Below are 24958 nucleotides of genomic sequence, written 5' to 3' on the forward strand. Positions count from 1 at the left end.
CCTGGAAAATGTATTTAGATTGATCACATCAGGTTGAGCCTGTCTATGAAACATTTATTAACTTTAGGCCTGCTGGTCTTCTGACCTTGGGTTCTGCATTACACAGTCTACACATAGTACAAATAAAAACAACAATTGCTTTTATACACCAGAAATGTTTGGATGGAAGTAAATCTAAATTTCTTTATTCAAAGTTAGGCATTTAAGTTTCTCAGCATATATGGGTTTTCACTTCGTTACTCTCCCTATCGATTTGATTTGCAGTTATATTCTAATAAAAATACAATTCTATCAGTTAAACATCTCCCCCTCCCCCGAAGTGACACAACCAGAACAAAACATATTAATCCTATTGAAGGATTGTAACAGCTCGTCCTAGTAAGAATACTGAATACTTGCATATTAGGCCAATACATTTTAATTGGCAAACAAAAAAACCCTTTGAATTTTGTCACATATAAAGATGATGTTCAAAGTAATTATTCTTAAAGTCAGTTTATTAATGTCATGGTTTAAGCTTTCTCATCATTTGCGAGTTTCCCTGCTTTCAGCAGTAACATGATGAACAAAATAGTCCACTAACAGATGCTGTCTGTAATAACAGGACTCCTCGTGGTTTCTCTCCCTTCTGTTTTCGTCTATCTTTAGACCACCACAGCAACTTCAATCCAGGAAGTAGTAGATTATCATCACTTTCCCTCAATTATTCTTGTTTGATCTCTTCCTGGTTGAACATTTTGGGCACATCTGAGTTGATGGTTCTGGTGAACGTCCATCTTCCAGCCTCCTATTTGAGTTTGGTCTCCTGCAGAGGCTTGCCTGAAGTCTCAATGGGAAGAATCAAGCATGCAAGGGCTGCCAGAAGAGAACAGCCACAGAACACTGCCAGGGTCAGGGTCGGATACATTGAAGTCCTGAGGAGCACCTAGAAGCAAAACAACACCTGAGGGCCAAGAAAACTTATGTGGAGGCACCATATGGCATCACGACGAGTTATAACTTTGTGATGCAAACAAGTACTTGTTGTATTTCATGGCAGTTATTTTCTCAGATTAAACTAATTAGACATTGCAGCTTGTTACAATTTATTAATTTATCTTTAAATATTTTTACTTTTACAAATTCTTGAGTAAAGGTAATATGCATACCTGTGCGATAAAGGGTGTGATAAGGCCACCCACCTTCCCCATTGCATTAGCTGTGCCCATCGCAAAGGATCTATTTTCTGTAGGATATGCCTGAATACAAAAGCAGGATGTAGTTTGTCAGATACATGAGGATTTTAAAGATTTCTTCGGAAACCATTACATACTTCTGATATGTAAACATAAAAAGCTTGAAATCCTCCGAGGATGAAGGCTCTGGCAATGAAGACAAAGATGGTTACAGCTGTCCTAAACAAACAGAATGACAAAGAAAGAAAAGTAAAAATCAAGCCTGTCTAAACTACTATTTTTTTCAAATGGAAATGAGAGACAACAGTCTTACCTCCCAATACAGGCCCATAATGGCAGAATGCACAATGAAAACATAAAAAAACACAGTGCCATGGTTTTCTTCCTGCCAATACAGTCAATTAACACAATGAGACCTAAAATACCTGAAATACAAACAAACAAAAAAAGCAAACAACCTATTAGAGACTGATATATAGCGTTAAGTGGACTTCAGTTAAATGGATGATATCGACAGAGAAAGTGTATTTTCACCAATGGTTTTTGCTGCACCAGTAGTTCTTCAAAAGAAGATCAATAAATATGAATTTGTAAATATACTTCAAAAATACAGGTATAGGCGAGTAGGTCCTGGGTTTTGCAGAAGATAATGTATACCTGTTTTCACAGATTAATGATGACATTTTAGGTACTCATATAAAAGGATTAACACATTCTTATGAAAGGTTTATATCAATAAATAGTTTCAGAGAAAATCTTATGGAAATCAAAAACTGCATTTTTCCGGATATCGGGTACAAATATTTTTCTTAACAAAGGCATATAGATAATGAATCATTCCCTGTGTGTGTTTCTAATAAGTCTCCTAAATCTATTGTCTGGTGAATACTGAATAAAACAAGCTGGTATTATCATTATAAAATTATACACCACACCCAACATGTAATAATGCTTTTTCACCTGGAAGTTCAGCAATTGTCGTCCATAAGAGGTTTTCATAATCAGCTGATGTTAAATATTTACATTCAAGACTACAATGCAATTCAATGTCCGCCCCTCGGCTAGCTGTAAGATATAAAGTTTTTGAAATAAATTATCAAATTTATGACAGATTTGATTATTAAAGTCTGATTCATTTAAATAAAGCAGATACATACCTCCACATGACTCTCCAGCATTGAATAGGTCCGTAGTCATCAGTATCATCCCATAATAACAGAAGCTATAGGTAAACCTGATAACGATACATTGGTATAAATGTTGGAAAACAAATTGAACACAAATTGTTCCCAGTGCGTGCGTGTCTGGCACCCCTAAAATTGTCATCACATTTCTTGTTTGGAGTTTAAAATAATCATTTAATATTTTAGGTTTATTGTACGTTCTAGTTCATCAAGATAATTTACAGTGTACTTATACCTGAAAGAGGAGCGAGAGGAGTGAGGTCGGGGGGGGAACCTTTTGTGTTACTGGGATTGCTAGGGGGACTGGTTTATGGAGTGCACGCCCCACCTTCTCCTCAGAAATCGATTTTATATGTGTTGCACCTCATTTCTCCTCATTATCCCACCTATTACAGGTCAGTACAGTGTATTTTTTTCAAAACTGTGTTTATATAAGGTACTATATATCATCCGTGAGTGTTCTTGAGTTTTTACTGGAGTTTGTTTATTGTTACGAGTGAAAAAAAAAGACTTAATTCTACCGGAGTTTATGCTCGATGACGTCACCACATGTGGTACGAATTCTGCCTGTTAAATGAGCGACAAAGGCATAGTGTGATTTGAATTATTATTTTACTGTTCATAGTCTATGTATCTGTTCCAATTTTTGCATTTGTTAAACGTGGCATTTGTTTATTGATACATTTCAGTGGCCTGTGAATATTAAAGGAGACATATCATGCTTTTAAATCCTTCCTTTTTACATATAAATCATACAGTTGTGGTCTATACAACGCGGAACTGCAATGCTTGGGTCTGAATTCCTCATTATTATAGCTCCACAGGCCCCTTTTCAACCCCTTTTCTGATGCGCTTCTGAGAGCAACTCGTTTTGGGGCGGTCTCTTCAAATGCAAATGAGACACTTCATACCCCTCCTCCTCTCCAGGTTGCAGAGGTGACACTCGGTTCAACGCCACCCTGTTCGGCCATCTTTGTAGTTTGATAGAACAGATACAATTATCTAGCGGCGCAGAAACTTTATATTCACACATTATTTACAAAATGTCAACAAGGGAAGATTTGTCCATCCAGCCATACATGTTGGAGCCAGAGTCGGACCCGGCGGAGCCAGATGAAAATGACGATGATGCACCTACAGAACAACGTCTTCATATGGATGTAACGCAATGGTGTGTTACTAGATTTACACTAACTTCTCCATCCATGCCCACTACTACAATACTGCCTGTATTACAACGACTATTTAACACAGAAGTTACATTATAATCTAAAACGAGCACACAGCGCTAACATATGAAGAGGGTGCAACTGCTAATGCTAACAAAACAATGACAGGGACGTCTTATCATCACACTTTTTAGCGTTATATACAGCTTACCGAAGTGCTCTGTTCGTCGTCTCCATAGATAGAAGGAACTGACCGCTCAATCAGACCAAGTCTTTCGGCAAATCCTTCTTTATACTGGCGGAGGTTGCTGAAGCAGTCGTCCTTAAAGTGCTTCGCGCACACAAAAATGACCTTACCCACAGATGTGGGTACATTTCTGTGAAAAATAAAACTCAACCAGGCACTTCGAAAAGGTTCTGATGCTGGGAGACGGTGTAACGAAGCTTGTGGGTTACTACATCCAACAACCGAACATTTCGACTTATCCTCTCGTAACTTCGGTTGGACTACAAAATCGCAGCGAGAAACAAAAATGGCGGATTGCTCGAAATGTCGATGTCCTAATTTGGCAGTTCCGCCGGGAATACTGTGACGTCATTGTTCAAAAAACGTAATAGAGAATAGAAAAATCGAAACCGATCGCAAAATATGACCAAAACAGAATATAAAGATATCAACGGAGCACCTGAAGAGACTACTTTGAACTTTTCTGTACTTCTAAACACTCTAAATATACAACAAAATGCATTTAAGGGCTAAAAAAGTGGATTTAGCATGATATGTCCCCTTTAAAGACTCAGCATGTGTTAGGGATCATGTACAAATTATTGTTGATGCTTAAAATGAAAAGCAATTCATATTATCAGTGTTATGCTGTAAGAAAAATGGCTTTTTTGTCATAAGCAATGTAGTTTGACACATGTCATTTAAGGGTGTATTGAAGCACAGTAATAACTGTAACATGTTGAAGTGGGAAAAAAATGTGTTGAATGATTGTTAATGAGGAAACTGAATAAGAAACTTGAATGTGAATGATAATGGTGAATACATATGTTTTGGGTGTTAAATAAAAGAAATCGTTTGGAATGACATGTGTTGCACCTCATTCTCATTTCTCCTCATTATCCCACCTATTATAGGGGGACAGTATATTTGTCTACAGTCCCTCACCCTTTGAGTGCATGTATGTGTGTTTGCCTGCATGGGATATGCATACTGTAGAGTAAACAAGACCATAACCTGGTGGAAATAAGTCACTAACTTAAGTTTATAAATTGGTCAGTTAGTGGTCAATCAACAAAAGTCTTATAACCAGTGTGATTGTTCTTCAAAAACATATTTACAGTTGCCTATTTGACCTGAAACTAAGTGACACCTCGTGAACCTTAAGCTTGTGGTAAAACCCAGAATAATTAGGAAAAGGAGGTAAACAAGGTCAAGGTCAAATGTGTTTCTCAGCTAACCCTATGAGCCACAGCAAAAGAGTTGTCTTCCGGTAGTGAGGGGTGAAAAGATCTTTGAATTGTCCATGAGTACACTGTGAAAACAAACCAACAGAAAAACAAGGAATGTGTTTGTTTTTAACCATACTTTAAACACTGTATGGTTTCCCCTCTACTTCATTTATTCTCAAGCTCACCTGTTTGTGAACAATGAGTTTCCCCATAGGCATAGTCTTGCTATTGTCTTTAGCCATGCGCGTCAAAGTGGCAACGGCCCTTTCTCTTCTTCCCATGACCACATCAAACCGAGGACTCTCAGGCATCCACTGCATAACACACAGTTGAGACAAGAGTTCAGCTGCTGTTGTTTTCCATTACATGGGCTCTTGTTACATGAAAACATACTCACAAAGCAGAAGCAGAGAAAAATTCCCGTTGGTATTGTGGACAGAATGACCAGCCACCTCCATCCCAGAGTGGGCATAATCCACATGGCCAGGAGGACTTCCAACACAGCACCGGCAGCCCAGAATATCTGTTGGACAAAAATCCAAGGAGCGTATGTTCATTGCACTCAATCAGTTGATGATTTAACTGTGAAAGGTAAAGGTTTTTCAGAATGACAAACTCATTGCAGTACCCCAGTCAGCACCAAGCAGATGCCTCTCGACTTCACTGGGAGGAACTCCGATAACAGCCCCAGCCTAAACAGAGACGTAATGTTGGATGTGCATTGGAAAACATTGTTGATATCACTCAGCAAGCCATTTACAGTATCTTCTTGTACTTGAAAGAAGCACTGAACTTACGACAGATGAACTCCTCCCATCCCAAAACCAACAATGCCACGGAGCAACAAGACCCAGCTGTAAACTGGAGCGAAGGCCGTCAGCAGGCTAAAGTAGAAAATCCAACACATAGACATGACCAGCCCCTGTTCACAATGGAAACATATACAGAAAGAGCATGAAGTGAAGTACAATTAATGAAATCATACATTAAAAGATGATTGTACGGTGTCCTTGAATGCCGGGAAAGGCGCCTTCAAATAAAATTATTATTATTATTATTATTAGAAATAAAAGAACCCAGGTAAAGCACTCACCACTCGTCTGCCATAGTTGTCGGAAATATACCCCCATAATGGTGAACCAATTATCATCCCAATAAAGACCACCTTATGTGCAAAGAAAAAAAGTTACGTCTCAAAGAAGATGAAATAGTATACCTCATAAAATATATAAGCCAAATATATAGATATATAAATAATAAGTAAATTTACCGATGTAATGAGTGCCACCTGAAAGTTGTGGAGTCTCCATTCACAGTGCAGCTGAGGTCCAAGCACGCTGATGAGCATAATCTCCATGACATCCGCAATCTGAGATGGGCCAGAGGTTCAGCATCAGAGTATTGAAGAGACATTGTTTGTCTCTGTGATAGGATCCTTACCCATGAGAGACCAGTGAAAAGACACATTTTGACCTGGAATTTTCCAAAACCAAAGGCTTCCACGGCATCATCCACAGTGAAGGTTTCTATAAAACGTATCAGGCAAACATCAACATCACATATCAGGTAATAATGGGACTGATATGAATGGCAGTACTTTAAAATTTCCTATTAATTACATTGAAAAAGTTAATCAGATATGATTTATTGTAGATTACATAACGATTGACTACACCATGAATGGATTTCTTGATTACGAGTGAGCAACAATGTTATTATAATTTTACAGCCAACTAGAACAATACACTTCACAACTAACCATTTAATACAGGTACATCTAAAAATAAAATTGGAATATTGTGAAAAAGTTCAATAATTTTTGTCAGTCTTTTCTGAAAGTGAAACTCACACTATATAGAATCATTACACATAGATTGGAAATATTGCAAGTCTCTGTTTCTTGTCATTTTGATGATTAGGATTAACAGATAATGAAACCTGAAAATTCAGTGTGTCAAAAATCCTCAACATCACATAAGACCAATCAAAAAAGGATATTTTAAACACAAATGTCAGGCTTCTGAAAAATATGTTCATTTCCATGCTCTCAATATTTGCTATACAATAACTTAACACATTATTACATTTTAGAAGTAGCTTTAAAAATCACTTGAAGATTTAGTAATTGTTTAGAAAACGTTCTGCCAGTATATATTTATTCGTTTTTGTGTTGTTAATAAAAATCCAGACACATGAGTATCACGACTGTATAACATGGACAAATGGAAGAGAAAATGCAGAGACAAATAATAATAATACGAATAATAATAATAAAAAAATTCTCAAATTATTTAAAGAAAACAAATAAATTTATTAAGTCCATCTAATATCTTAAAAATAGTAACAACTGACTTTCTTGGAGATAGTTTGCTAGTCAAAAATAGGTACAGTCACAGTTTTGGTAGTACATTGAAATACATGTACATACATATACATAGAGTCACACATGCTTTGGAGTAATTTAGAGCTCCATGCATTTTTATTGGACTGTCGGAGAAGGAAAGCACACATGCACAAGGAGAACATGCAAACTTCCCAAAGACAGGCCTTCAAATCAGAAGTAATCAGCAGATGCTGACATTGCTACAAAGAACAGGCTCGCTCTTTGCTTCCACTCGTATCTTTATCCTGATAATGCAGACTAAGAAAAACCTGTTAAATAATCTACATGAGGAAAAGGTTAAACTTGTGAACAAACCTTCAGTCTTGTTAGATCCAGAGCTGAGTGGAGCCCGTCCACCACCTGACTCCACTCTGGCTGCAGTTACTGTGCAGATCTCGTAGTCTGTGTCCTCCTCTTCATCAGCATGACCCACAAATTCTGGCTCGCTCCTGAATGTCAACACACAGAACGCAGACAAGCATTGGTATGCAGAAATCCAAAGCGCGCAGATCCACAGCTGGTTCAATCTGCTGGCTTACACCATTTCTTATGAGGTCTGGTTGACGTGAAAAGTAATAGACTTGTTGTTTTACCATTTTGCAGCGTTCTTCCATCGCCTGAAGGAGGCTTTCGTAGCTCCAATCCACTCTTTCATTTCACAGATAAAGTGTCAGTTCACTGAAGTGCGATCATAACTGCATTCACAGGTTTGACTGTAACAGCAATTCAGGAAGTGAACCTGTTTTGATGAGAGGTGGGAGTTTTTTTTTTTTTTTTTAAGGTAAACAACAATTATGGATATTCTTGCGCAGCAGCATGCTTTGTGGAGAATTGTGACACACCTAAATCAAACACCTGAAAAAAACAAAAAGCTGAACGTGGGCCCTGCGGTCCAAAAAGTGTTTGACTTTGTGTGTGTGTGTGTGTGTGTTTGTGTGTGTGAGTGTGTGTGTTTTGTGTGTGTTTGCTATTGTACTCCTCCCTGTTCTCTCACATCGTGTTCTTTCCCTTTCAAACATGTTAATGTACATACAGTCTGATGGCTCTGGCTGAGACACACAGTACAAGTCAGTATTTATCACAGTTAGGATGAGAGCCACACAGTTGTGGACTGATTATTACTCATTTCTAACAGTTCGGTCTCCCCCGGTGTGTGTCAAACAACTGTCAATGGCAAGCTGGAACAATCTGATGATCCTCGTAATACAATTTTTTCCCCCCTTGAAGTCTTTCAGAACCAATCACATCACAAGAAATAAGTGTTTGGCTTCTGGTCTCATCCTCCCACTCAGCACGTTGAACTTTACTTTCATTGTTGCTGCTGATTTTAGCCTATTTAGCTCCTAAAGACTTACTTATTTACAACGACAAATGTGCCTAGTCATTTATTATAATCTAAATATATTGCTATTGTTTAACTTTAGTAATAGAATGAAGTTTCCCCTTCTCTTTGAAAGCATTTAACTTATTGTGTCTGCTGGTTTTATTCACTGAGTCCTCTATGGATTATGCCACATCTATAAATATACAGATAATATTTCAGAAGAATAGTAACTCAGTCTGTCTTCTCATGAATCTTCAAAATCACAACTTTTGAGGAGGGAACATGAAGAAACATTTTAATAATTTTTTACAAATAAGCTATTCAGGTATAAGCAGATTCTGATAACTTTGATAACTATTCTTGTACAGATTGCACATGTGAAAAATATGTTGTTTGTGATTCCCACCTTCATTTAAAAATAAACATTCTATTAAATGTTATATGATGATTTTGTTGCTACAATTGGCAGAAGAAGAATCTGTCATAGCCTGTGGCTGACAGCAGGTTGTGCTCTCATCCTCTTGCTATTTCTGGTGTCACTCAGTCAAAAGGTGAAACATTGATGTTGGTGAGTTCATACATTCTTTGTATCAATTACCTAAAAGTTGTTTTCTCATGAATAAAGAACGGATATTCTTAAAAAAAATTTTTTTAATAAAATGCATTTACTCTGCAAAGCGCTCTATCACTTAAGTCCATACTCCGTTTATGAGGCTTTACACCAGAAGAATTACATGGGCTACACTTGATGCAGTTGAGAGTAAGGACCTGGTCTCACATTAATTTGCTGGGAGAGTTTTGACTCACTCAGTTATCGCTGGCCCTCAAAGTGAACAAGGCCAACCTGAAACCTGGTTTGGGGCAGTGGTGGCCTAGAGGTTGATTACAGGACACCTCCATGGTTCTCTAAGCAAAGACCCTTGACCTCCATCAGGCCTCACCTCTGCATCCCAGAATAGGATGGGTCAGTGTGAAAAAAAAATTAATTTATAAAGTATGATTTAAAAAAAATTATTTATAGTAGGACGTTGTGAGGACATGTTGAGGACATGCTGAGGCTGCTGCATTGTGAGACAGTCGTAAATATAATGAACAGAATATATAGTGCATCCCCCCGTCCCGGCATTCACTGCTTGGACAGGCTCACTCAGGACAGACCCTCAGCAGAGCTTTAGCACAAACAAACACGACACGGACTCAAAGGTAAGATTTACTATCTATGTGAGAACATATTGCAATCTGGAGGAGATTTGTTCAATCCTGCTGCCGTGTTTTCAGTGAAACCAGTAAAATACAATTTGCATACTGGATTAATTGCTTGTTAAAATCTCTAAAACAGGTCTTGACGCTGTTATTTCAGTTACTGTGCACTTTCTTTAATGCCGGCACCGTGTCTGAAACTAAAAGCCTCTCAGTTCATTTTATCCTTCAGAGTCTTCTGCTGGTGACAGCAATCTGTTTGCTCACATGAATAAGGAATTAGTTGAAAGTTTAGTTGTTTGGGGCTAATTGAGCTTGTGAATATTTATTTGAACAAACAGTGGATCGAGGACATCGACTGACATCGTCTATTCATCAGGGTTTAGATGCAATAATGTACTTGAGACACTAATCTCAACCCTTATTGTTGGAGAGGTACAAAAAATGAATGCAAAAGTGAAATGAGACAGTCTGGGATGTTTTTATTTGTTATCTTTATGTATTATGAATTCACCGTATCGCTCTATATTAAATGAACTGATCATAATTTACAAGCAATATTACTTTTTAGTTTATTTCAAGGCATTTTGCCATTTCAGAAGTGATAGATGTCTGAGTGAAAAACAACATTTAGGTGGTAGATAGAGATATGGGGACATAGTGCTGTACCTGTTTGCGTTCTTGCTTCATTGTGAGAATATCTTTGGTTTCAATCTGGGCTTGAAGCCTTCAGTGGTACGTTTGTGTTTTAGTGTTTGTATTATGTTAATGCTAGATGTATGGATATAGATATGGTTCAGGCACAATAGCAAAAAACAAAACAAAAATCACACTGTAAGCTCCTCTGCTATAGTGAGCATTAGGAGTTAATTTTGTTCTTTCATGTATTGATCAGGTTTGTTTATTGTTTTAATTTTCCAGAACTTCATGTATTAGTCATCAGATTACAACAAGTTATCCAAACATATGTGAAAGTTGAAAGAGATACTACATCATCCATCTATTGAGGAAATTCTTTAAACATGCCATCAGCCAAATCCAGTGGACAAGCTCGTATTGTATGTTTGTGTGTTTATTGGATGCTTCTTCTGAGTTAATGCATCTCTTGAAATTCCAATTTGGACACTGGGAATCCTTCCATATCTGCATAATGGATTACATTATGTTAATGACCATTTTTCCAACATGCTCTCTTGTGTCAGTCCTTGTTTTGGCCAGTCTCAAGGAAGTAATGTAAGATGCCTTTGTTGATGCTGACAGGAAGCAATGTTAAACTTTAAACAGATGGAATGAGAGGGCAACATTACATTTCCTGCAGGCCTGTCACAACTAAACCAACTCAACCTGAAGAAGCAAAGACAAAGCAAATAGTGATTGACAGAATCTATTTCAATGACACTGGACACTGTCATCAGATTTTTTTGTTATTAGTTAATCCCATCACTTGTTTTTCTCCTGATATTCTGTTACATTGATATTCAATTAAACTATGATCGTAATCTTTAAAAGTTGGCGCAGTTAACGAAATCAATTAGCAGCTGATAGAAATGACAATAACTGTTAAATAAACCCTGCTGTGTTTTATCCTGACTTCAATGAAATTACTTCAATTACATGGTGGATTTACTACAGAGAGTCTCAGAGAAGTCATTTTTAATCTCATCCACACATTTACATTTGGATCTTTAAAGAAAATCTTCTGCGTAATAAATATGTCTTCAAGCTGTAAAAATCATTCACAGATTTGACAGCTGCATGTGACAGACGCTTCAACAGTCCAATACCAAACTGGTCTGATTATTGTGGGCCTCATAAGCAGCAGGTAATTAGTTTGAAATGCATCTGTCTAATCAAAGATCAGTAATCGAATACCTGTGCTGTAATTTTGTGGGGAGGAGGGTGACAAGGAGGTCTCCGCATAGATAAAGTTACCACATCCTTGTATTACACACACACACACACACACACACACACACACACACACACACACACACACACACACACTCTTCCTTAAACACACAGTGTTGCCGTTCAACACTCGGGGCTTCATGAATGTTTAAGCAGGCCAGGTCCATGGCCAGGTATCTGCCTCATTACCTACAATGCAAGAACGCCTGCCCGACAGGAAGCGGCTGTGCCACCACCACCCTCCTCCTCCGTCCTCCTCCTCCTCCTCTTAAGCTTCACTGTCCCACACTGTAGCTCTGAACCTGCTCCAAGCCAATATCTGAATCCAGGACCGATGAGCATCAGAGGGGCAAATACATTAATGTTGACTTGAAAAGGCTCCACAATGGAAAAACTCCTCAGCTACTAAAGCTACTGTCTCGGGGCTGCGTCTGCCAGAGCGTTTGGCATCTGTGGACTGAAGTTCAGACCGACTCGGATTCATCGGGTCCATCACAAAAGACTGACTCAACCATGACGCACATGGTCTTGGAGGTGAAGGAGGTAAATCCCATGAACAAAGATGCTGCATGTGGACTCATCAGCAGCTTTGTTTCAGCTACAATACATCTTGTAGTATCTTCATCAAAATGGAATATATGAATGTCTTAGAAAAATTTGCTGTCAGTTTCATTAGAAGAAGGTGGTTCGGTGTAAAGTATTGCATACTTATGTAATGTTGCTCATAAAGCAGGATTTCTAAAGATTCAGTGCTCAATACCTGCAATATGTGAATCTCACAACTGTGTTGTCACAATGTTGTTTATTGTGATTGAACCACAAAAGTCCATCACCCTATTCCATTTTGTTTCAGTCTGTCACCTCTCATTAATGTTGTTTTGAGAGAGTGAGTGTTGTTTCTGTATTATTCATGTTGTGAGAACATAAATTATTACCTTGAAGGGTGAGGAGTATCTTTGAGGTTAAGTTTAGACAAGAGGTGGAAGTGGTTAGGGCAAGTCTCCAAAAAGTGCCACAGTAATGCAAGTGACACTGAAGTGACACTGAAGTGACACTGTGTGTGTGTGTGTGTGTGTGTGTGTGTGTGTGTGTGTGTGTGTGTGTGTGTGTGTGTGTGTGTGTGTGTGTGTGTGTGTGTGTGTGTGTGTGTGTGTGAGTGCGTGAGAAAGAGGTCTTGTATTTTCCTCTTTGTCGCACTTGAAAACAAGCGTTGAAAGCAGGTCACTTGTAGGGCCAGAACAACTCTAGATGTGGTATTTTACAGCAAAGGTTTGGGTTAGTAACATGCATTCCAGATGATTAGTGTTTAGGTTAAAGTCAGGGTCAAGGAAGTGAAAGATATCAATGTGCACACATGGCTGCATGTATTTTCCTCTATCTGCACCTGATTGCGCTTCAACACACCAAGAGGACTCAGTGGTGACAAAGCCAAGGTACCATGAGGAAATCAATAAATGTTTACGAGAAATCATGATTCAGGGCCAGACTGCAGTTAGGAAGGTTTCGAGTAAGTCTCCTGGAATGAATAGAGCTGAACCCTAATGTATAGTCCCAGTAAGGCATAGAAACAATACACGTATGCATGGGTTTAGGTATCGATTGGGTTCAAAGTCAGGGTCAGAGTTAGAAACTTAACTGTGATAATTAGGGAATGCATTACGGCAGTGAGGTGGCCTCACATGTATTTCCATATCATCAAGAGTGGGCGGCTAAGTTAGAGTTCACAGAAGTGTTTTTATGGTTACAGATTGCTCAGGCTAAAATGGAAAATTGATTAAACGCGGCATATTGCACAACAGGGGCAAAGAAGAAATGACAAACATATCTCTATTAACCATAAAATTCTTTCTGTCTATGCTGTGCTTCTGTGTCATGCAAAAATTTCACCACTAAAGTTAAGCTTCTGATCATATGTTATGATTAAACCTAATAAGCAGAGACGACGTAAAAAAGAAGTCTCTTTCTACTCCTCAAAAAATTGTCTCTGCTCTCAAAGAACAGTTCCCTTCATAAACTAAAGTATCAATGAAAAGGTGTTACTTTAATTTTAAGATATTTTATGAAAGAGAAATGATGGTCTGAAAAATAAAATGCCTCAAAAGCTTTCAATAAAACGTCCTGGTGAGGTAAACACTGGTGATTTTTTATTTAATAATAATAAATTTTACTGATAGGCACCTTTCACAACACTCAAGATCACCTCACAAAAGTTAAAAACAACATAAATTTACCTGCAAGAACTATTCTCTCACAGATCTGAAATAGCCCTCTTTTAATGGAATACGGACTTGATCAACGTGCTGCGTGAAACATGAGAAAAACTTTAGGATGCAAGACAGTAAGGACTGTGTCAGACATAACGCCCAGGGATTTGTTTTGATATTCAAGCTGATGCACAACAAAGATATTTTGTGAAATCAAAAGAGAAGTTTGCCTCAACCAAACAATTACGTCACAAACAAACTCTAACATGTAGGAGGAAGAACTATTGTGTGAAATCGAAAGAAACACAAGGTAATGGGAGACCTTTATCTGTTTTAAAATCGTAAAACAATCCTCCACACCAGTGTTACCAAAACACGGATGCAGATGAATATGAATGAGCAAGTACAGTAAACTCCAAATTTAAACAGGAAAGTTCATTTGAGCTGGAGAGCATCACCTGAGAGGGCGCTTCATTGTACCTGTCTTTCCAGTATGGTGCAGGATCTTGTTACGCAGCCACAAAGTGGCAGTTAGGCTCCTGAAAGAGATAGCGCTCCTCGTGGGCCACTGACTGACACCACACATCGCCCAGGGCAACACACATTTAAGGGCCTCCAGGTGTCTAGAGAAACCCGACCTTCAACAGGCCTCCGTCGCACCGGTCGAGCTCCCTACCTCCTCTGTTGGTTCTGTTTCACGCAAACAGGGAGAACCTACAGACCGCGAGTGTTTGCCACAGTGACTGCCAAAGAGCAAAGTCAATAAAATTGGCTTCAGAGCATTTTGTAAAGCTTTCGTGTGAAGAAATACTTGTGACGTTTATGCGGATTCAATAAGAGACGTGATAGTTCCAACAACTGTCTGGCTATGTTGTGTCAAATACTTACTTTACAGATCGAATCATTGGAAATAAAATCACTCCTCAAACACACACGCGCACGCATGCATGCAAGCACACACAGATACATATTTAGAAACAGATTTGTTTCTTTTGTTGCACACTCACTACATTATTAATGGTTTCCTATTGAAGGAAACAGAGACTGTAATCCATCAGCGTTTCCTCTGTTCCCTTCAATAAAACCAGATGTTCAGTTCCCTGCAGAAAAGATACAGGGACACACTCACACACCAAGGACATTCGGGGGTATGTGACTTCTTATGAATTCTGCTCGTTATATATATCTATATTTGTCCAGATTTGATGTCCACAATTTGTGTTACTGTAAATAATATTACTTTCACTCTGCTGTGGACTTTCGAATGGGTCAGTAGATCAACTGCCTGTTTCGCTGTCAGTGTCACTTACTGTGACTTGCTGACGGGTCAGCTTGGCAGTGATGAGAGCCAAACTACTGAAGTGTAATATGGCATGGCTCTTCCATGGTGCTATAATTAAAGTGCATGGCATCGCTGAATATTTTACCTGCACAAGTTTAGTTGTGTGTCAAATATCACAACATATGCTTTGGTTATGCATATTATTGTTTCTCTCTCCTTTATTCAACCAGGAAAATAAAACCCATCGATATCAAGCTCTCTTTTATAAAGGTGAACTGGCCAAGAGGTCCGCAGCACACGGCACATCATTAGATTTAAGACATAAAAAATTGATTTGACACAATTAACCGAATACAATAATTAAAGTGATATTGTGCAGCTCTTCAGACAAACTTTTATAGATAAAATGCAGATTTTAAGGCAAATTACAATAAAGTGCAATAAAATTTTAAGGCATATTCATTAACTGTAAAATAAATAAATAAATAAATAAAAAATCATATTGAATACCGCGACCTTTGAAGTTTATGTTTGTGCCAGGTATTTTTGAAACTGATTGAGTGAGTTGTGGAGGACTTTTTTTTTTTTTTTTTATTTTTTTGGCATAAAAGTATTTAACTTTGTTGTCCTGAACAATGCTGATGCTTCTTTGACGAATGTCAGAACTTTTTGAAAGAGTTGAGGATGTAGCCAAGGCCACAAACAGCTCTGACTGGAAGTCACAGATATAAAGATAATGAGGGAGGAAATGTACAAGGAAATATAGAATACATCCTCGGCTGCCCCGGATTGTGTGCAGCTCCATGTATGTGTTTACAGTGATATACAGTCACAGCCGGCACAAAAAGATTTTTTTTTTTTTTTTTTGTGGAGACGCAAAGGAAACAACATGTGACACGAAGAATAAAACCTGAGCTTAAAATAACATGTTATCTGCAGATAAGGTCGGTTGTTTTTGTGTAATGTCACTCATGTGTTCCTGCTTGGACACAGAGTCTGGAGGTGAGGTGTAACCAGATCCTGAGGAACATGGAGGCCTCGCTGACAGCAAGGGACCGCGTGGGCATCCAGGACTTTGTTCTCCTGGACGCCTACACAAGTGAGAGTGCCTTCCTGGACAACCTTAGGAAACGCTTCCACGAGAATCTCATTTATGTGAGTCTTTCCTGAGTGGTGTCATTTTGGGTAGCCTAACTCTTTCTCTTACTCTCAACATTATGTCCTCAACCTTCACCTCGATACTGTCCCGACAATGCACGGCCTTCTGCTGAAATTGGCACCTTGTGTTGCTGAACCAGCAACTACGAGACTTATTATTTGCAGAGTGAGCACTTTAAAGGTCCCTGCTGTTCACCCGGTCATGACAAGTCATTATCCAAACTTATTGCTTTTGACATGGAACACAATTATTTATCAGTGCAATAACGGACGGACCGCACATTGCTGGATATCCGAATGTCATTAGCATTATCAAATGTGCAAGACTATTTGTTTCCTTGCTTGTCTTTTTCTGCAGACCTACATTGGGACTCTCTTGGTGTCAGTCAACCCATATAAAGACTTAGACATCTACAGTAAGAAGCAAATGGATATCTACATGGGCGTTAACTTCTTCGAGCTGCCACCTCATATGTAAGATTTTCTTTCTGTAGTTTTGAAAGCGTGCATGCAGTCGTTTTTATTAATGCAAAACCATTGTGTCAGTTGTTGAATAAAACTGATCATTGATGACCAATAACTTAACAACTTGCTCATAATGGAATACATATTTTACAACCATGATATGAAAAAAATGAATACGATGACCTGCCCATCCACTGTATCGATTTATGATAAGCAAACTGCACAAAGCCTGCAAAAAACACTATCAGTATCAGTGACGTAATAACTTGTTACATTTAGCTAATCATGGGTAGATTTTCTGGAGATATTCAAGTTTGAATGAGGTTAAATATCATTACATTTAAAAACACCACATATATGGATTTACTCTATCTTAATTGATTTCGTCACTCTCCTTTCAGTTATGCGTTGGCTGACAACGTCTTTCGAACCATGCAGTCTGAGTTCAACAACCACTTCATCCTGATCTCAGGCGAGAGCGGGTCTGGAAAGACGGAAGCTTCCAAGAAAATCCTTCAGTTTTATGCTGTCAGCTGCCCGAGTACAAAACTCCTGAACAACGTTCGAGACAGACTGCTTCTCTCTAACCCCGTGCTTGAAGTCAGTGACGCAAACACCATTTTCAAAGTTTCTGCGGTGTAAAGCACGAAAGACAATCTTTTGACAATCAGACATGTTTCTGCCCTTTTCTTTAAACTTTCCAGGCGTTTGGAAATGCCAAAACCCTGAGGAATGACAACTCGAGCCGGTTTGGGAAATACATGGATATTCAGTTTGACCACCAGGTAGACTATGACAATAGAATTACCTTTTCAATTCACAAGGCAATGAAAAAAACAAAAACATGGCATATGTAGGATGTGAAGAACCAGCTTTTTATTCCAGGGCGGTGCTGTCGGTGGCCACATTCTCAGTTACCTGCTGGAAAAATCCCGAGTGGTCCACCAGAACCACGGGGAAAGAAACTTTCATATTTTCTACCAGCTGGTGGAAGGAGGAGAGGAGGACCTGCTCCGGTGGCTCGGCTTAGAGAGAAACTGCAAGCACTACAGTTACCTGGTGCAGGTCAGGTGGAAAAGATATCCCATTTGGTGTATGAAAAAGCCTTCCAGATCTCAGATTTGATGTTTTTGGGGGGTTTTTTTTGCAGGGAGATTGTGCCAAAGTTAGCTCCATCAATGATAAAAGTGACTGGAAGACTGTGCGAAGAGCCCTTTCAGTCATAGAGTTCAGTGAGAGTGATATTGAGGTGAAGTCGCACTGTAAATCTTTACAAACACAATTCACTTATAATTCTGCACGTCTTTTCTTGTAATTTATCATCTTTTTTTCTCTGCAGCACCTGTTCGGAATCATTGCCAGTGTCCTCCACATGGGAAATATCAAGTTTGATGCAGATGCTCGAGGATATGCCTCTCTCAACCACAACCAGGAGATGCATTGGGTGTCAAAGGTAAAGACGGATAATACAAACCTTTTGTCTATCGTCGCGTTGCCTTTTATTTATGCCACGTCTGTTTCTTTGCCTTCACATGGCAGCTGTTGGGAATTCCTAATCAGGTGCTGCAACATGGCTTAACCCACAGGAAGATTGAAGCCAAAACGGAGGAGGTGATTTCATTTCAAAGTGCGAAATAAGCTTAAGTTGATCGTAATTGTGATTCACAATGAGTATTTTGAATCGCTCTCTTGTCAAAGGTGTTCAGTCCCTTCTCTGTGGACCATGCAGTATATGCCAGGGATGCTCTTGCCAAAGCCATCTATGGCCGAACCTTCGACTGGCTCGTCAACAAGATCAATGAGTCATTAGAGAACAAGGTGAGCAGCTCAGTAATATCATTTTCTAAATGGTGCTTGGGGTTAAAGCTTACTCCAAATTTCTCCAAGAAATAAGTACATAATACTGTGCGTATCATATGTAGGATTCCTCGAGGAAAACAGTGATTGGTCTGTTGGACATCTACGGGTTTGAGGTTTTCAATGTGAACAGGTGAGAGTGCACAGATGGACCGAATCTACAGCAGTAAAAGTTTGAAATAAAGAGTTATATCATGACAGCACCCATTCTTTTATATATATATTTTCTAAAAGCTTTGAACAGTTTTGTATCAACTACTGCAACGAGAAACTGCAGCAGCTTTTCATCCAGCTGACCCTCAAATCAGAGCAGGAGGAGTACGAGGTGGAAGGAATCGAAGTAAGAATATTAGTCAATATATCTAGAAATCTAATGGAAGAAAAAAAACTATGGATTTAAATGGTGCAAAAAGAAACCTATGGAATTTGTTTACATATTTTGTACACAGTGGGAACCCGTGCCATATTTCAACAACAAGATAATCTGTGACCTTGTGGAGGTGAAATTCAAAGGAATCATCTCTCTACTGGTAAAGATGAAAATGAGGGACCATTGCGATGCAGCTCGATGGCAAAACTAAAATATGCCTGTATATTCTATTCTCTTTGCGGATAGGATGAAGAATGTCTACGTCCTGGAGAGGCCACAGACCTCACTTTCTTGGAAAAGATGGAAGAAAAGATTGGCGGTCACCCTCATTTTGTCACGTACGTTTTCACTTTGACTTTACACAAAATAATTATTTATTTCAGCTGCTCAGGAAATGAATTGCAGCAATCAGAGCATCTTATCCTTTGATGGTAACAAGCACAATATTTTTCCTGCAGACATAAACTTGCAGACCAAAAAACAAGGAAAACACTGGAACGAGGAGACTTTCGGCTCCTGCACTACGCTGGAGAGGTCACCTACTGCGTTGTTGGTAACATATAAAACACGTCTGCTTTTTCTTTGTCATTAAGCCAAGAGAACATCAGCCAAATGCTAAAAGTCATACACTTTCTAATTACCCTTTATATCATTTTAATAGTGTTTCAAGAGTGTGCTTTATTACTGAGGAAATGCTGTTTTCTAGTAAACTACAATTTAACCCTTGAAGCTTCTCATCGTCCTTTTCACTTTTAGGATTTTTGGATAAAAATAATGATCTCCTGTATCGATATGGCAAAGAGGTAAATTTGTTCACTCAACTTAATAATGCAATTATTAGGTTCTTTGGAAAGGTATAACTTGTTTTGTCCTCCTGAACAACCTGCCAGAACAAGTAGAACCTAAATGACCTTCTGTAATAGGCTCCGTGTCTGTTGCTCATTGTCTTTATGCTTTCCTTAAGGTCATGCGGCAATCCAAGAATGCCATCATCAAACACTGTTTTCCTTACAGTGAACCGGATACCAAGAAGAGACCTGAAACTGTAAGAAACACTTAAAAGGACATATTAATCCCCGCTTACCCACCATACACTACATCTATAACTGCCATTGCCGTGATTGTCAGGTGGTCACTCAGTTTAAGAGCAGCCTGGTGGGCTTGACAGAGATCCTGATGTCCAAAGAGCCGTGGTACGTCCGCTGCATTAAACCCAATGAAGCCAAACATTCAGGTAAGGCCTTCCCCCCCAGAAAGCTGCTGGTTTCAGAGTTTACGCTGTATCTTCTTATGTTTATTCATCACATCAGCCCACTTCGACGACGTGCTGGTGAGACATCAGGTGAAGTACCTGGGACTCATGGAGCACCTCAGGGTCCGGCGTGCCGGGTTTGCTTACCGCCGCAAATATGAGATCTTCCTCCAGAGGTGGCTGTGCACTGCTGCTTTTCACCATTTGATGTATTTCTTGACGCTAAATTTAGCAGAGCCTTGATTTGACTTTTCCCCGGGTTCAGGTATAAACCTCTGTGTCCGGGCACCTGGCCCAACTGGAAGGGCACCGCAGCAGAAGGCGTTCGATGCCTGGTCAAACACCTGGGCTATAAATCTGACGAGTACAAGATGGGCAGGTAAGTCTGACGTGAACAGACGTTCCTGGAGTGATGTTCTGATGGATGCCAATTCCATTTATTCATTCATTTGTTTTTCGTCTTTAAAAAAAAAATACAAAATAAAAAATTCCAGAACCAAAATTTTCATCCGTCACCCAAGAACTTTGTTTGCAACAGAAGATGCCTTGCAGGTCTGCAAACATCAGTTAGGTGAGTTATAGCAGCAGATTATCTTGCAGTGTTTGGATAAACTTTGAATAGCTTTTAAGTATGTTGACTTCAAAACAGATAACTACATATATGAGGGGAAACTTTTAATTTGTGATGCAACCGCCAAATTTGGCATCATCTTTTAAATATACATCTTGAAATATAAAGGTGAAAGACTTGTTTTGAAACAGCGACACAGATTATATAATAATGTTAATAGACAAACATCTTTTTGGTAAATTTAACTGCTCTTGGTGTTATTTTCTATAATTTTTTTAGTTTCTTTTGTAAACTCTGACATTTCTTCCATTTGTTTCTGTCAGCTCCACATATTTCAGTGATTTTTTTTGTCAGTTTGTGTTGACTTCTCTCAGATCCTTTTAGTTTACATCACAACAACTTTGGTTTGACTTTGAATAAATGGTAATAACACAAGTCAAATAAATTCAGAATTTAGCAGAAGAAATGGCTGCTGATCATGATAGTAATTAGAATTTAGTCATTCCTAGTCATTTTGATTAATTTTTCCCCTTTTTTGTTAACTTGATTGTAGCAACAAGGATTCAGGCCAAGTACAAAGGCTACAGAGTGAAAGAAGACTACCTGAAGCAGAGAGAGGCTGGTGAGTGATGACATGGTGACACATCTGTTTGAATCCTCTGTGTAAATCTTCTGCCAAAATGAATGGCCTTAATAACGTTGCATTCATTATTGAATTTTTACACTGTGTTTTTTTTTTATTAGCCACAAAGATTGAGACCTGCTGGAGAGGTTTGATGGCGAGGAAGGAGCGTGAGAGGAGGGCATGGGCTGTCAAGGTCATCAAGAAGTAAGTTAAAGCAAAGAGACAACGCTTGATGGTTTGAATGAGGTGTACGTGATTAACTGCTCTTCTTTTTTTTTTTTCCCCCTCAGGTTCATTAAAGGCTTCATGACTCGACATGAGCCCGCCTGTGTTGATAACAGCGAGTATCTGGCCTACGTGAGGCAGAACTACCTGACACGGCTGAAGGATAACCTTCCCAAAACGGTCTTGGAGAAAGATCGTTGGCTCACGTCGCCTCCTATAATGCGCGAGGTCTGTGATGCATTCGTTCTGCAAACTTGTTATGTATGAAGGCTCGGTTATGTAAGGGCGCAGGCCAGCAACAGGCAAAAACTATGGATTTTTTTTTGTAGGTATCCCAGATCTTAAAGAAGATCTACACTCGCCACATGGTGCGGAAGTACGTCAGAGGAATCACTCCCCAAAAGAAAGCACAGGTACAATGTCTGTGTGAGGAATACACACATTTTGAGTTTACACTGGCTTCAGGGTATTTTTGCGTACTGTTCCCGTATAATCCTTCAAATCAGGAAATCTATTGTTTTCATTTCACTTTTTGCTCCATAATATTTTGGTGTTTCAAGCTGCTGCTCAAAGTACAGACGAGCTTGATGTTTAAAGGGAAAAAAGAGAACTACCCCGTCAGTGTGTGCAGACCGTTTGTGGACACAAGGATCAGTAAGACGACAGCATTATTTCCTTCACTCTTTGTGCACTGATGCTTATGTAATGGGTGATATAACAGTTTTGGGGGAATTTTTATTTCTTTATTACAACAACATTTTATAATTAATCTGCACCTACATCCTAATTGTTTAAAGCATTTTTCATTTTCCATCTACAAGCAGCTATAACAATCCCCATATGGAAGAGTGGTCATGCCTTTTTCACATTTCTGGCTTTTTAATAAAGGTCCTGGGGACATCAACATCAAGATCCTGCAGATCATTCAACATGAGCACATTAAGGTTAACTCTCATCACCATTTAAAAAAAATGTACTGTATATAATTTCAATCTATTTTTCTAACATGTGATCTTTGTATCGATCCTCCACAGTACAGTGTGCCGGTGGTGAAGTACGACAGGAATGGTTTCAGGCCACGTGTCCGCCAGCTCGTCTTCACCCAGGAAGCTGCCTACCTGATTGAAGAAGCCAAAATCAAGCAGCGGATAGATTACAGCTCACTGAAAGGTAGCGTCACATTTAAAAGTAAGTTGTTTTGACTTGTTTTATTGCATTTGTTGCAATGATCACTCTTTGTTTTTTTAGGCATATCGGTCAGCAATCTAAGTGACAACTTTCTGATCCTTCACGTTCTGTGCGATGACATCAAGCAAAAGGTAGATATGCAAAGAAATAGGTGTCTATGTATATAGAAACATGACAATACTTCCAGTGTCTGCTTCATTTCTACAAAGAATTTACATTGTAATAACACAATGTGTGTGAAAATCTCTTGTGTCCTTTAAACAACAATGCTAGCTGAGGGACTTATTCAAAGGCCTTTATATGTCAGCCATTGTATACACCTAGGTGTAATTGATGATAGTTAATGACACAGATATTGCTCCATGCCTCCATGCAACTCTAAGGTATTGTAAAATATCAGGGAATTGAAAGCCTGATAATATCTGCTTATTCAGGGGGACCTGGTGCTGCAGTGTGAGTACCTGTTTGAAGCCTTGACCAAGCTGAGCGCCATTGCAAACAAGCAAAACTCCATCAATGTGGTCCAGGGCAGGTACAGACAGTCTGGATCTCACATGTTCAATTGGCTAACAAACTGGTAGGAGTCACAGTTCAATATAATCGTTTCTATTATGTGTGTGTGTGTGCTTTTAGTGTGCGGTTTGATATCCAGCCTGGCAGAGAGGGGTTCGTTGACTTCAAGAGTGGCCAAGAGTCCACGGTGTACAGGGCCAAGAACGGCCACTTGACGGTGGTGAGTCTGACTTTCAAACAATAAACCGAATATCACATTACAGGCGAGTCAACACGGTATTTGTGTTTTGCAGGAATCAACGAGGACAAAGTCAAGATGAAGACTCCACTGATGTAGGACAACGATGCACGTCAAGAGTCGCAGACCATAAACTAATAGCCAACCACTTTCTTTGTAATCCTTCTCCGTTGCTGTCTCCGATATATCTTATGTCAGACAATTCCTACTTTGTGAGTATATGCTATTATTGCAGAAGCACTGCCAATTCATTAGTTGTAGACATTGTGACACAGACTGAGGGCAGAGCCGAGCCAGAGTATCAGCAGTTCTGCTTCTTCCTAATGTTTGTATATAAAATCATCTTCATGTAAGCACATTGATGAAGCATAGGAAAAAAACAAACATGTTTTTGTTCTTCGTAAAGATAAAATAAGTAAAGAAAATTTATGTGGAGAGAAATGAATGTGACATTTATACCTCAATGCTGTACCTTTATATAAAGAAACTATCTATCTATCTATCTATCTATCTATCTATCTATCTATCTATCTATCTATCTATCTATCTATCTATCTATCTATCTATCTATCTATCTATCTATCTATCTATCTATCTATCTATCTATCTATCTATCTATCTATCTATCTATCTATCTATCTATCTATCTATCCATCTATCCATCTATCTATCTATGAATGGAGTTAAAGAATCACTGAGAATTAATAGTTTACACATACATGAAACATGAAACAAATGTTTGTTTGTTTTTTTCTATTATTGTCATAAATCAAAATAACTCCCTCTTACCCTTGGCCTTTGATTCATTCTTTGTCCATTCATCTGTACAAACCTCTAAACTGCTTCATTTTGTTTTGGGCTGGGAAATGAGAATAATACCGTCTGTGTATAATTTGTAATTGAAACATATTTCCTTGATACAAGAGCATATTTGACTTCTCTCTATCCTCCTAGGACCAAGGTGTAATTAAATTTCTCTCATTAAAGAGATTCTTTTTTTCCCTTCAGGGACCATGATTCATGTAAAGCTCAGGATGTCCTTTTTTAGCAGGAATGAATAGAATCACTCAAAGGAGCGGAGAGCGATAGCTTTTAACACGTTGCAGATTACAGAGGGTTAATGGGCTATATTTGTTGTAATTTCTTCTAATTCTGCAGATAAATGGACCTAATCTTTTTTTCTGCTGCTCCTACAATAGAATAAATGGATCA

The 24958-nt window shown here is 38.8% G+C and overlaps 2 protein-coding genes across 2 annotated transcripts; one reads left to right on the forward strand and one right to left on the reverse strand.

Annotated features, from left to right (window-relative positions):
* Positions 1 to 34: 34 nt before the first annotated feature.
* svopb (SV2 related protein b) lies at positions 35 to 8086 on the reverse strand. The gene is made up of 16 exons (XM_080477360.1): positions 7960 to 8086; positions 7682 to 7815; positions 6424 to 6509; positions 6254 to 6352; positions 6077 to 6148; positions 5781 to 5905; positions 5612 to 5675; positions 5381 to 5506; positions 5169 to 5297; positions 4993 to 5066; positions 2333 to 2409; positions 2136 to 2240; positions 1489 to 1600; positions 1313 to 1394; positions 1149 to 1238; positions 35 to 925 (listed from the first exon to the last, which is right to left on the reverse strand). The coding sequence occupies exons 1-16, from the start codon at positions 8019 to 8021 to the stop codon at positions 788 to 790; spliced, it is 1575 nt and encodes a 524-aa protein (XP_080333486.1). The 5' UTR covers positions 8022 to 8086; the 3' UTR covers positions 35 to 787.
* A 4225-nt stretch (positions 8087 to 12311) lies between these two features.
* On the forward strand, positions 12312 to 23828 carry myo1hb (myosin IHb; the record flags this gene model as incomplete). Its single annotated transcript, XM_080476401.1, has 32 exons — positions 12312 to 12341; positions 16278 to 16439; positions 16801 to 16916; positions 17309 to 17507; positions 17612 to 17692; positions 17793 to 17972; positions 18058 to 18156; positions 18247 to 18360; positions 18447 to 18518; positions 18606 to 18725; positions 18830 to 18897; positions 18999 to 19104; positions 19214 to 19294; positions 19381 to 19472; positions 19593 to 19687; positions 19891 to 19937; positions 20099 to 20179; positions 20263 to 20368; positions 20445 to 20562; positions 20652 to 20765; positions 20881 to 20957; positions 21511 to 21579; positions 21702 to 21786; positions 21873 to 22035; positions 22137 to 22220; positions 22368 to 22461; positions 22696 to 22751; positions 22842 to 22977; positions 23056 to 23126; positions 23430 to 23527; positions 23629 to 23728; positions 23802 to 23828. 32 exons carry the CDS (start codon positions 12312 to 12314, stop codon positions 23826 to 23828), a joined length of 3141 nt encoding a protein of 1046 aa, XP_080332527.1.
* Between the last annotated feature and the right edge of the window lie 1130 nt (positions 23829 to 24958).

This window comes from Lipophrys pholis (genome assembly GCF_963383615.2).
Source record: "Lipophrys pholis genome assembly, chromosome: 12".
Classification (NCBI taxonomy): Eukaryota; Metazoa; Chordata; class Actinopteri; order Blenniiformes; family Blenniidae; genus Lipophrys; species Lipophrys pholis.

Coding starts and splice junctions, on each gene's coding strand:
- svopb (XM_080477360.1), bottom strand. CDS start 8,021: ATGAAAGAGTGGATTGGAGCTACGAAAGCCTCCTTCAGGCGATGGAAG. Junction 5,298..5,380: donor TTTTTCTCTGCTTCTGCTTT/GTGAGTATGTTT, acceptor TGTGTTATGCAG/TGGATGCCTGAGAGTCCTCG. Junction 1,601..2,135: donor GACAATTGCTGAACTTCCAG/GTGAAAAAGCAT, acceptor TTTGTATTTCAG/GTATTTTAGGTCTCATTGTG.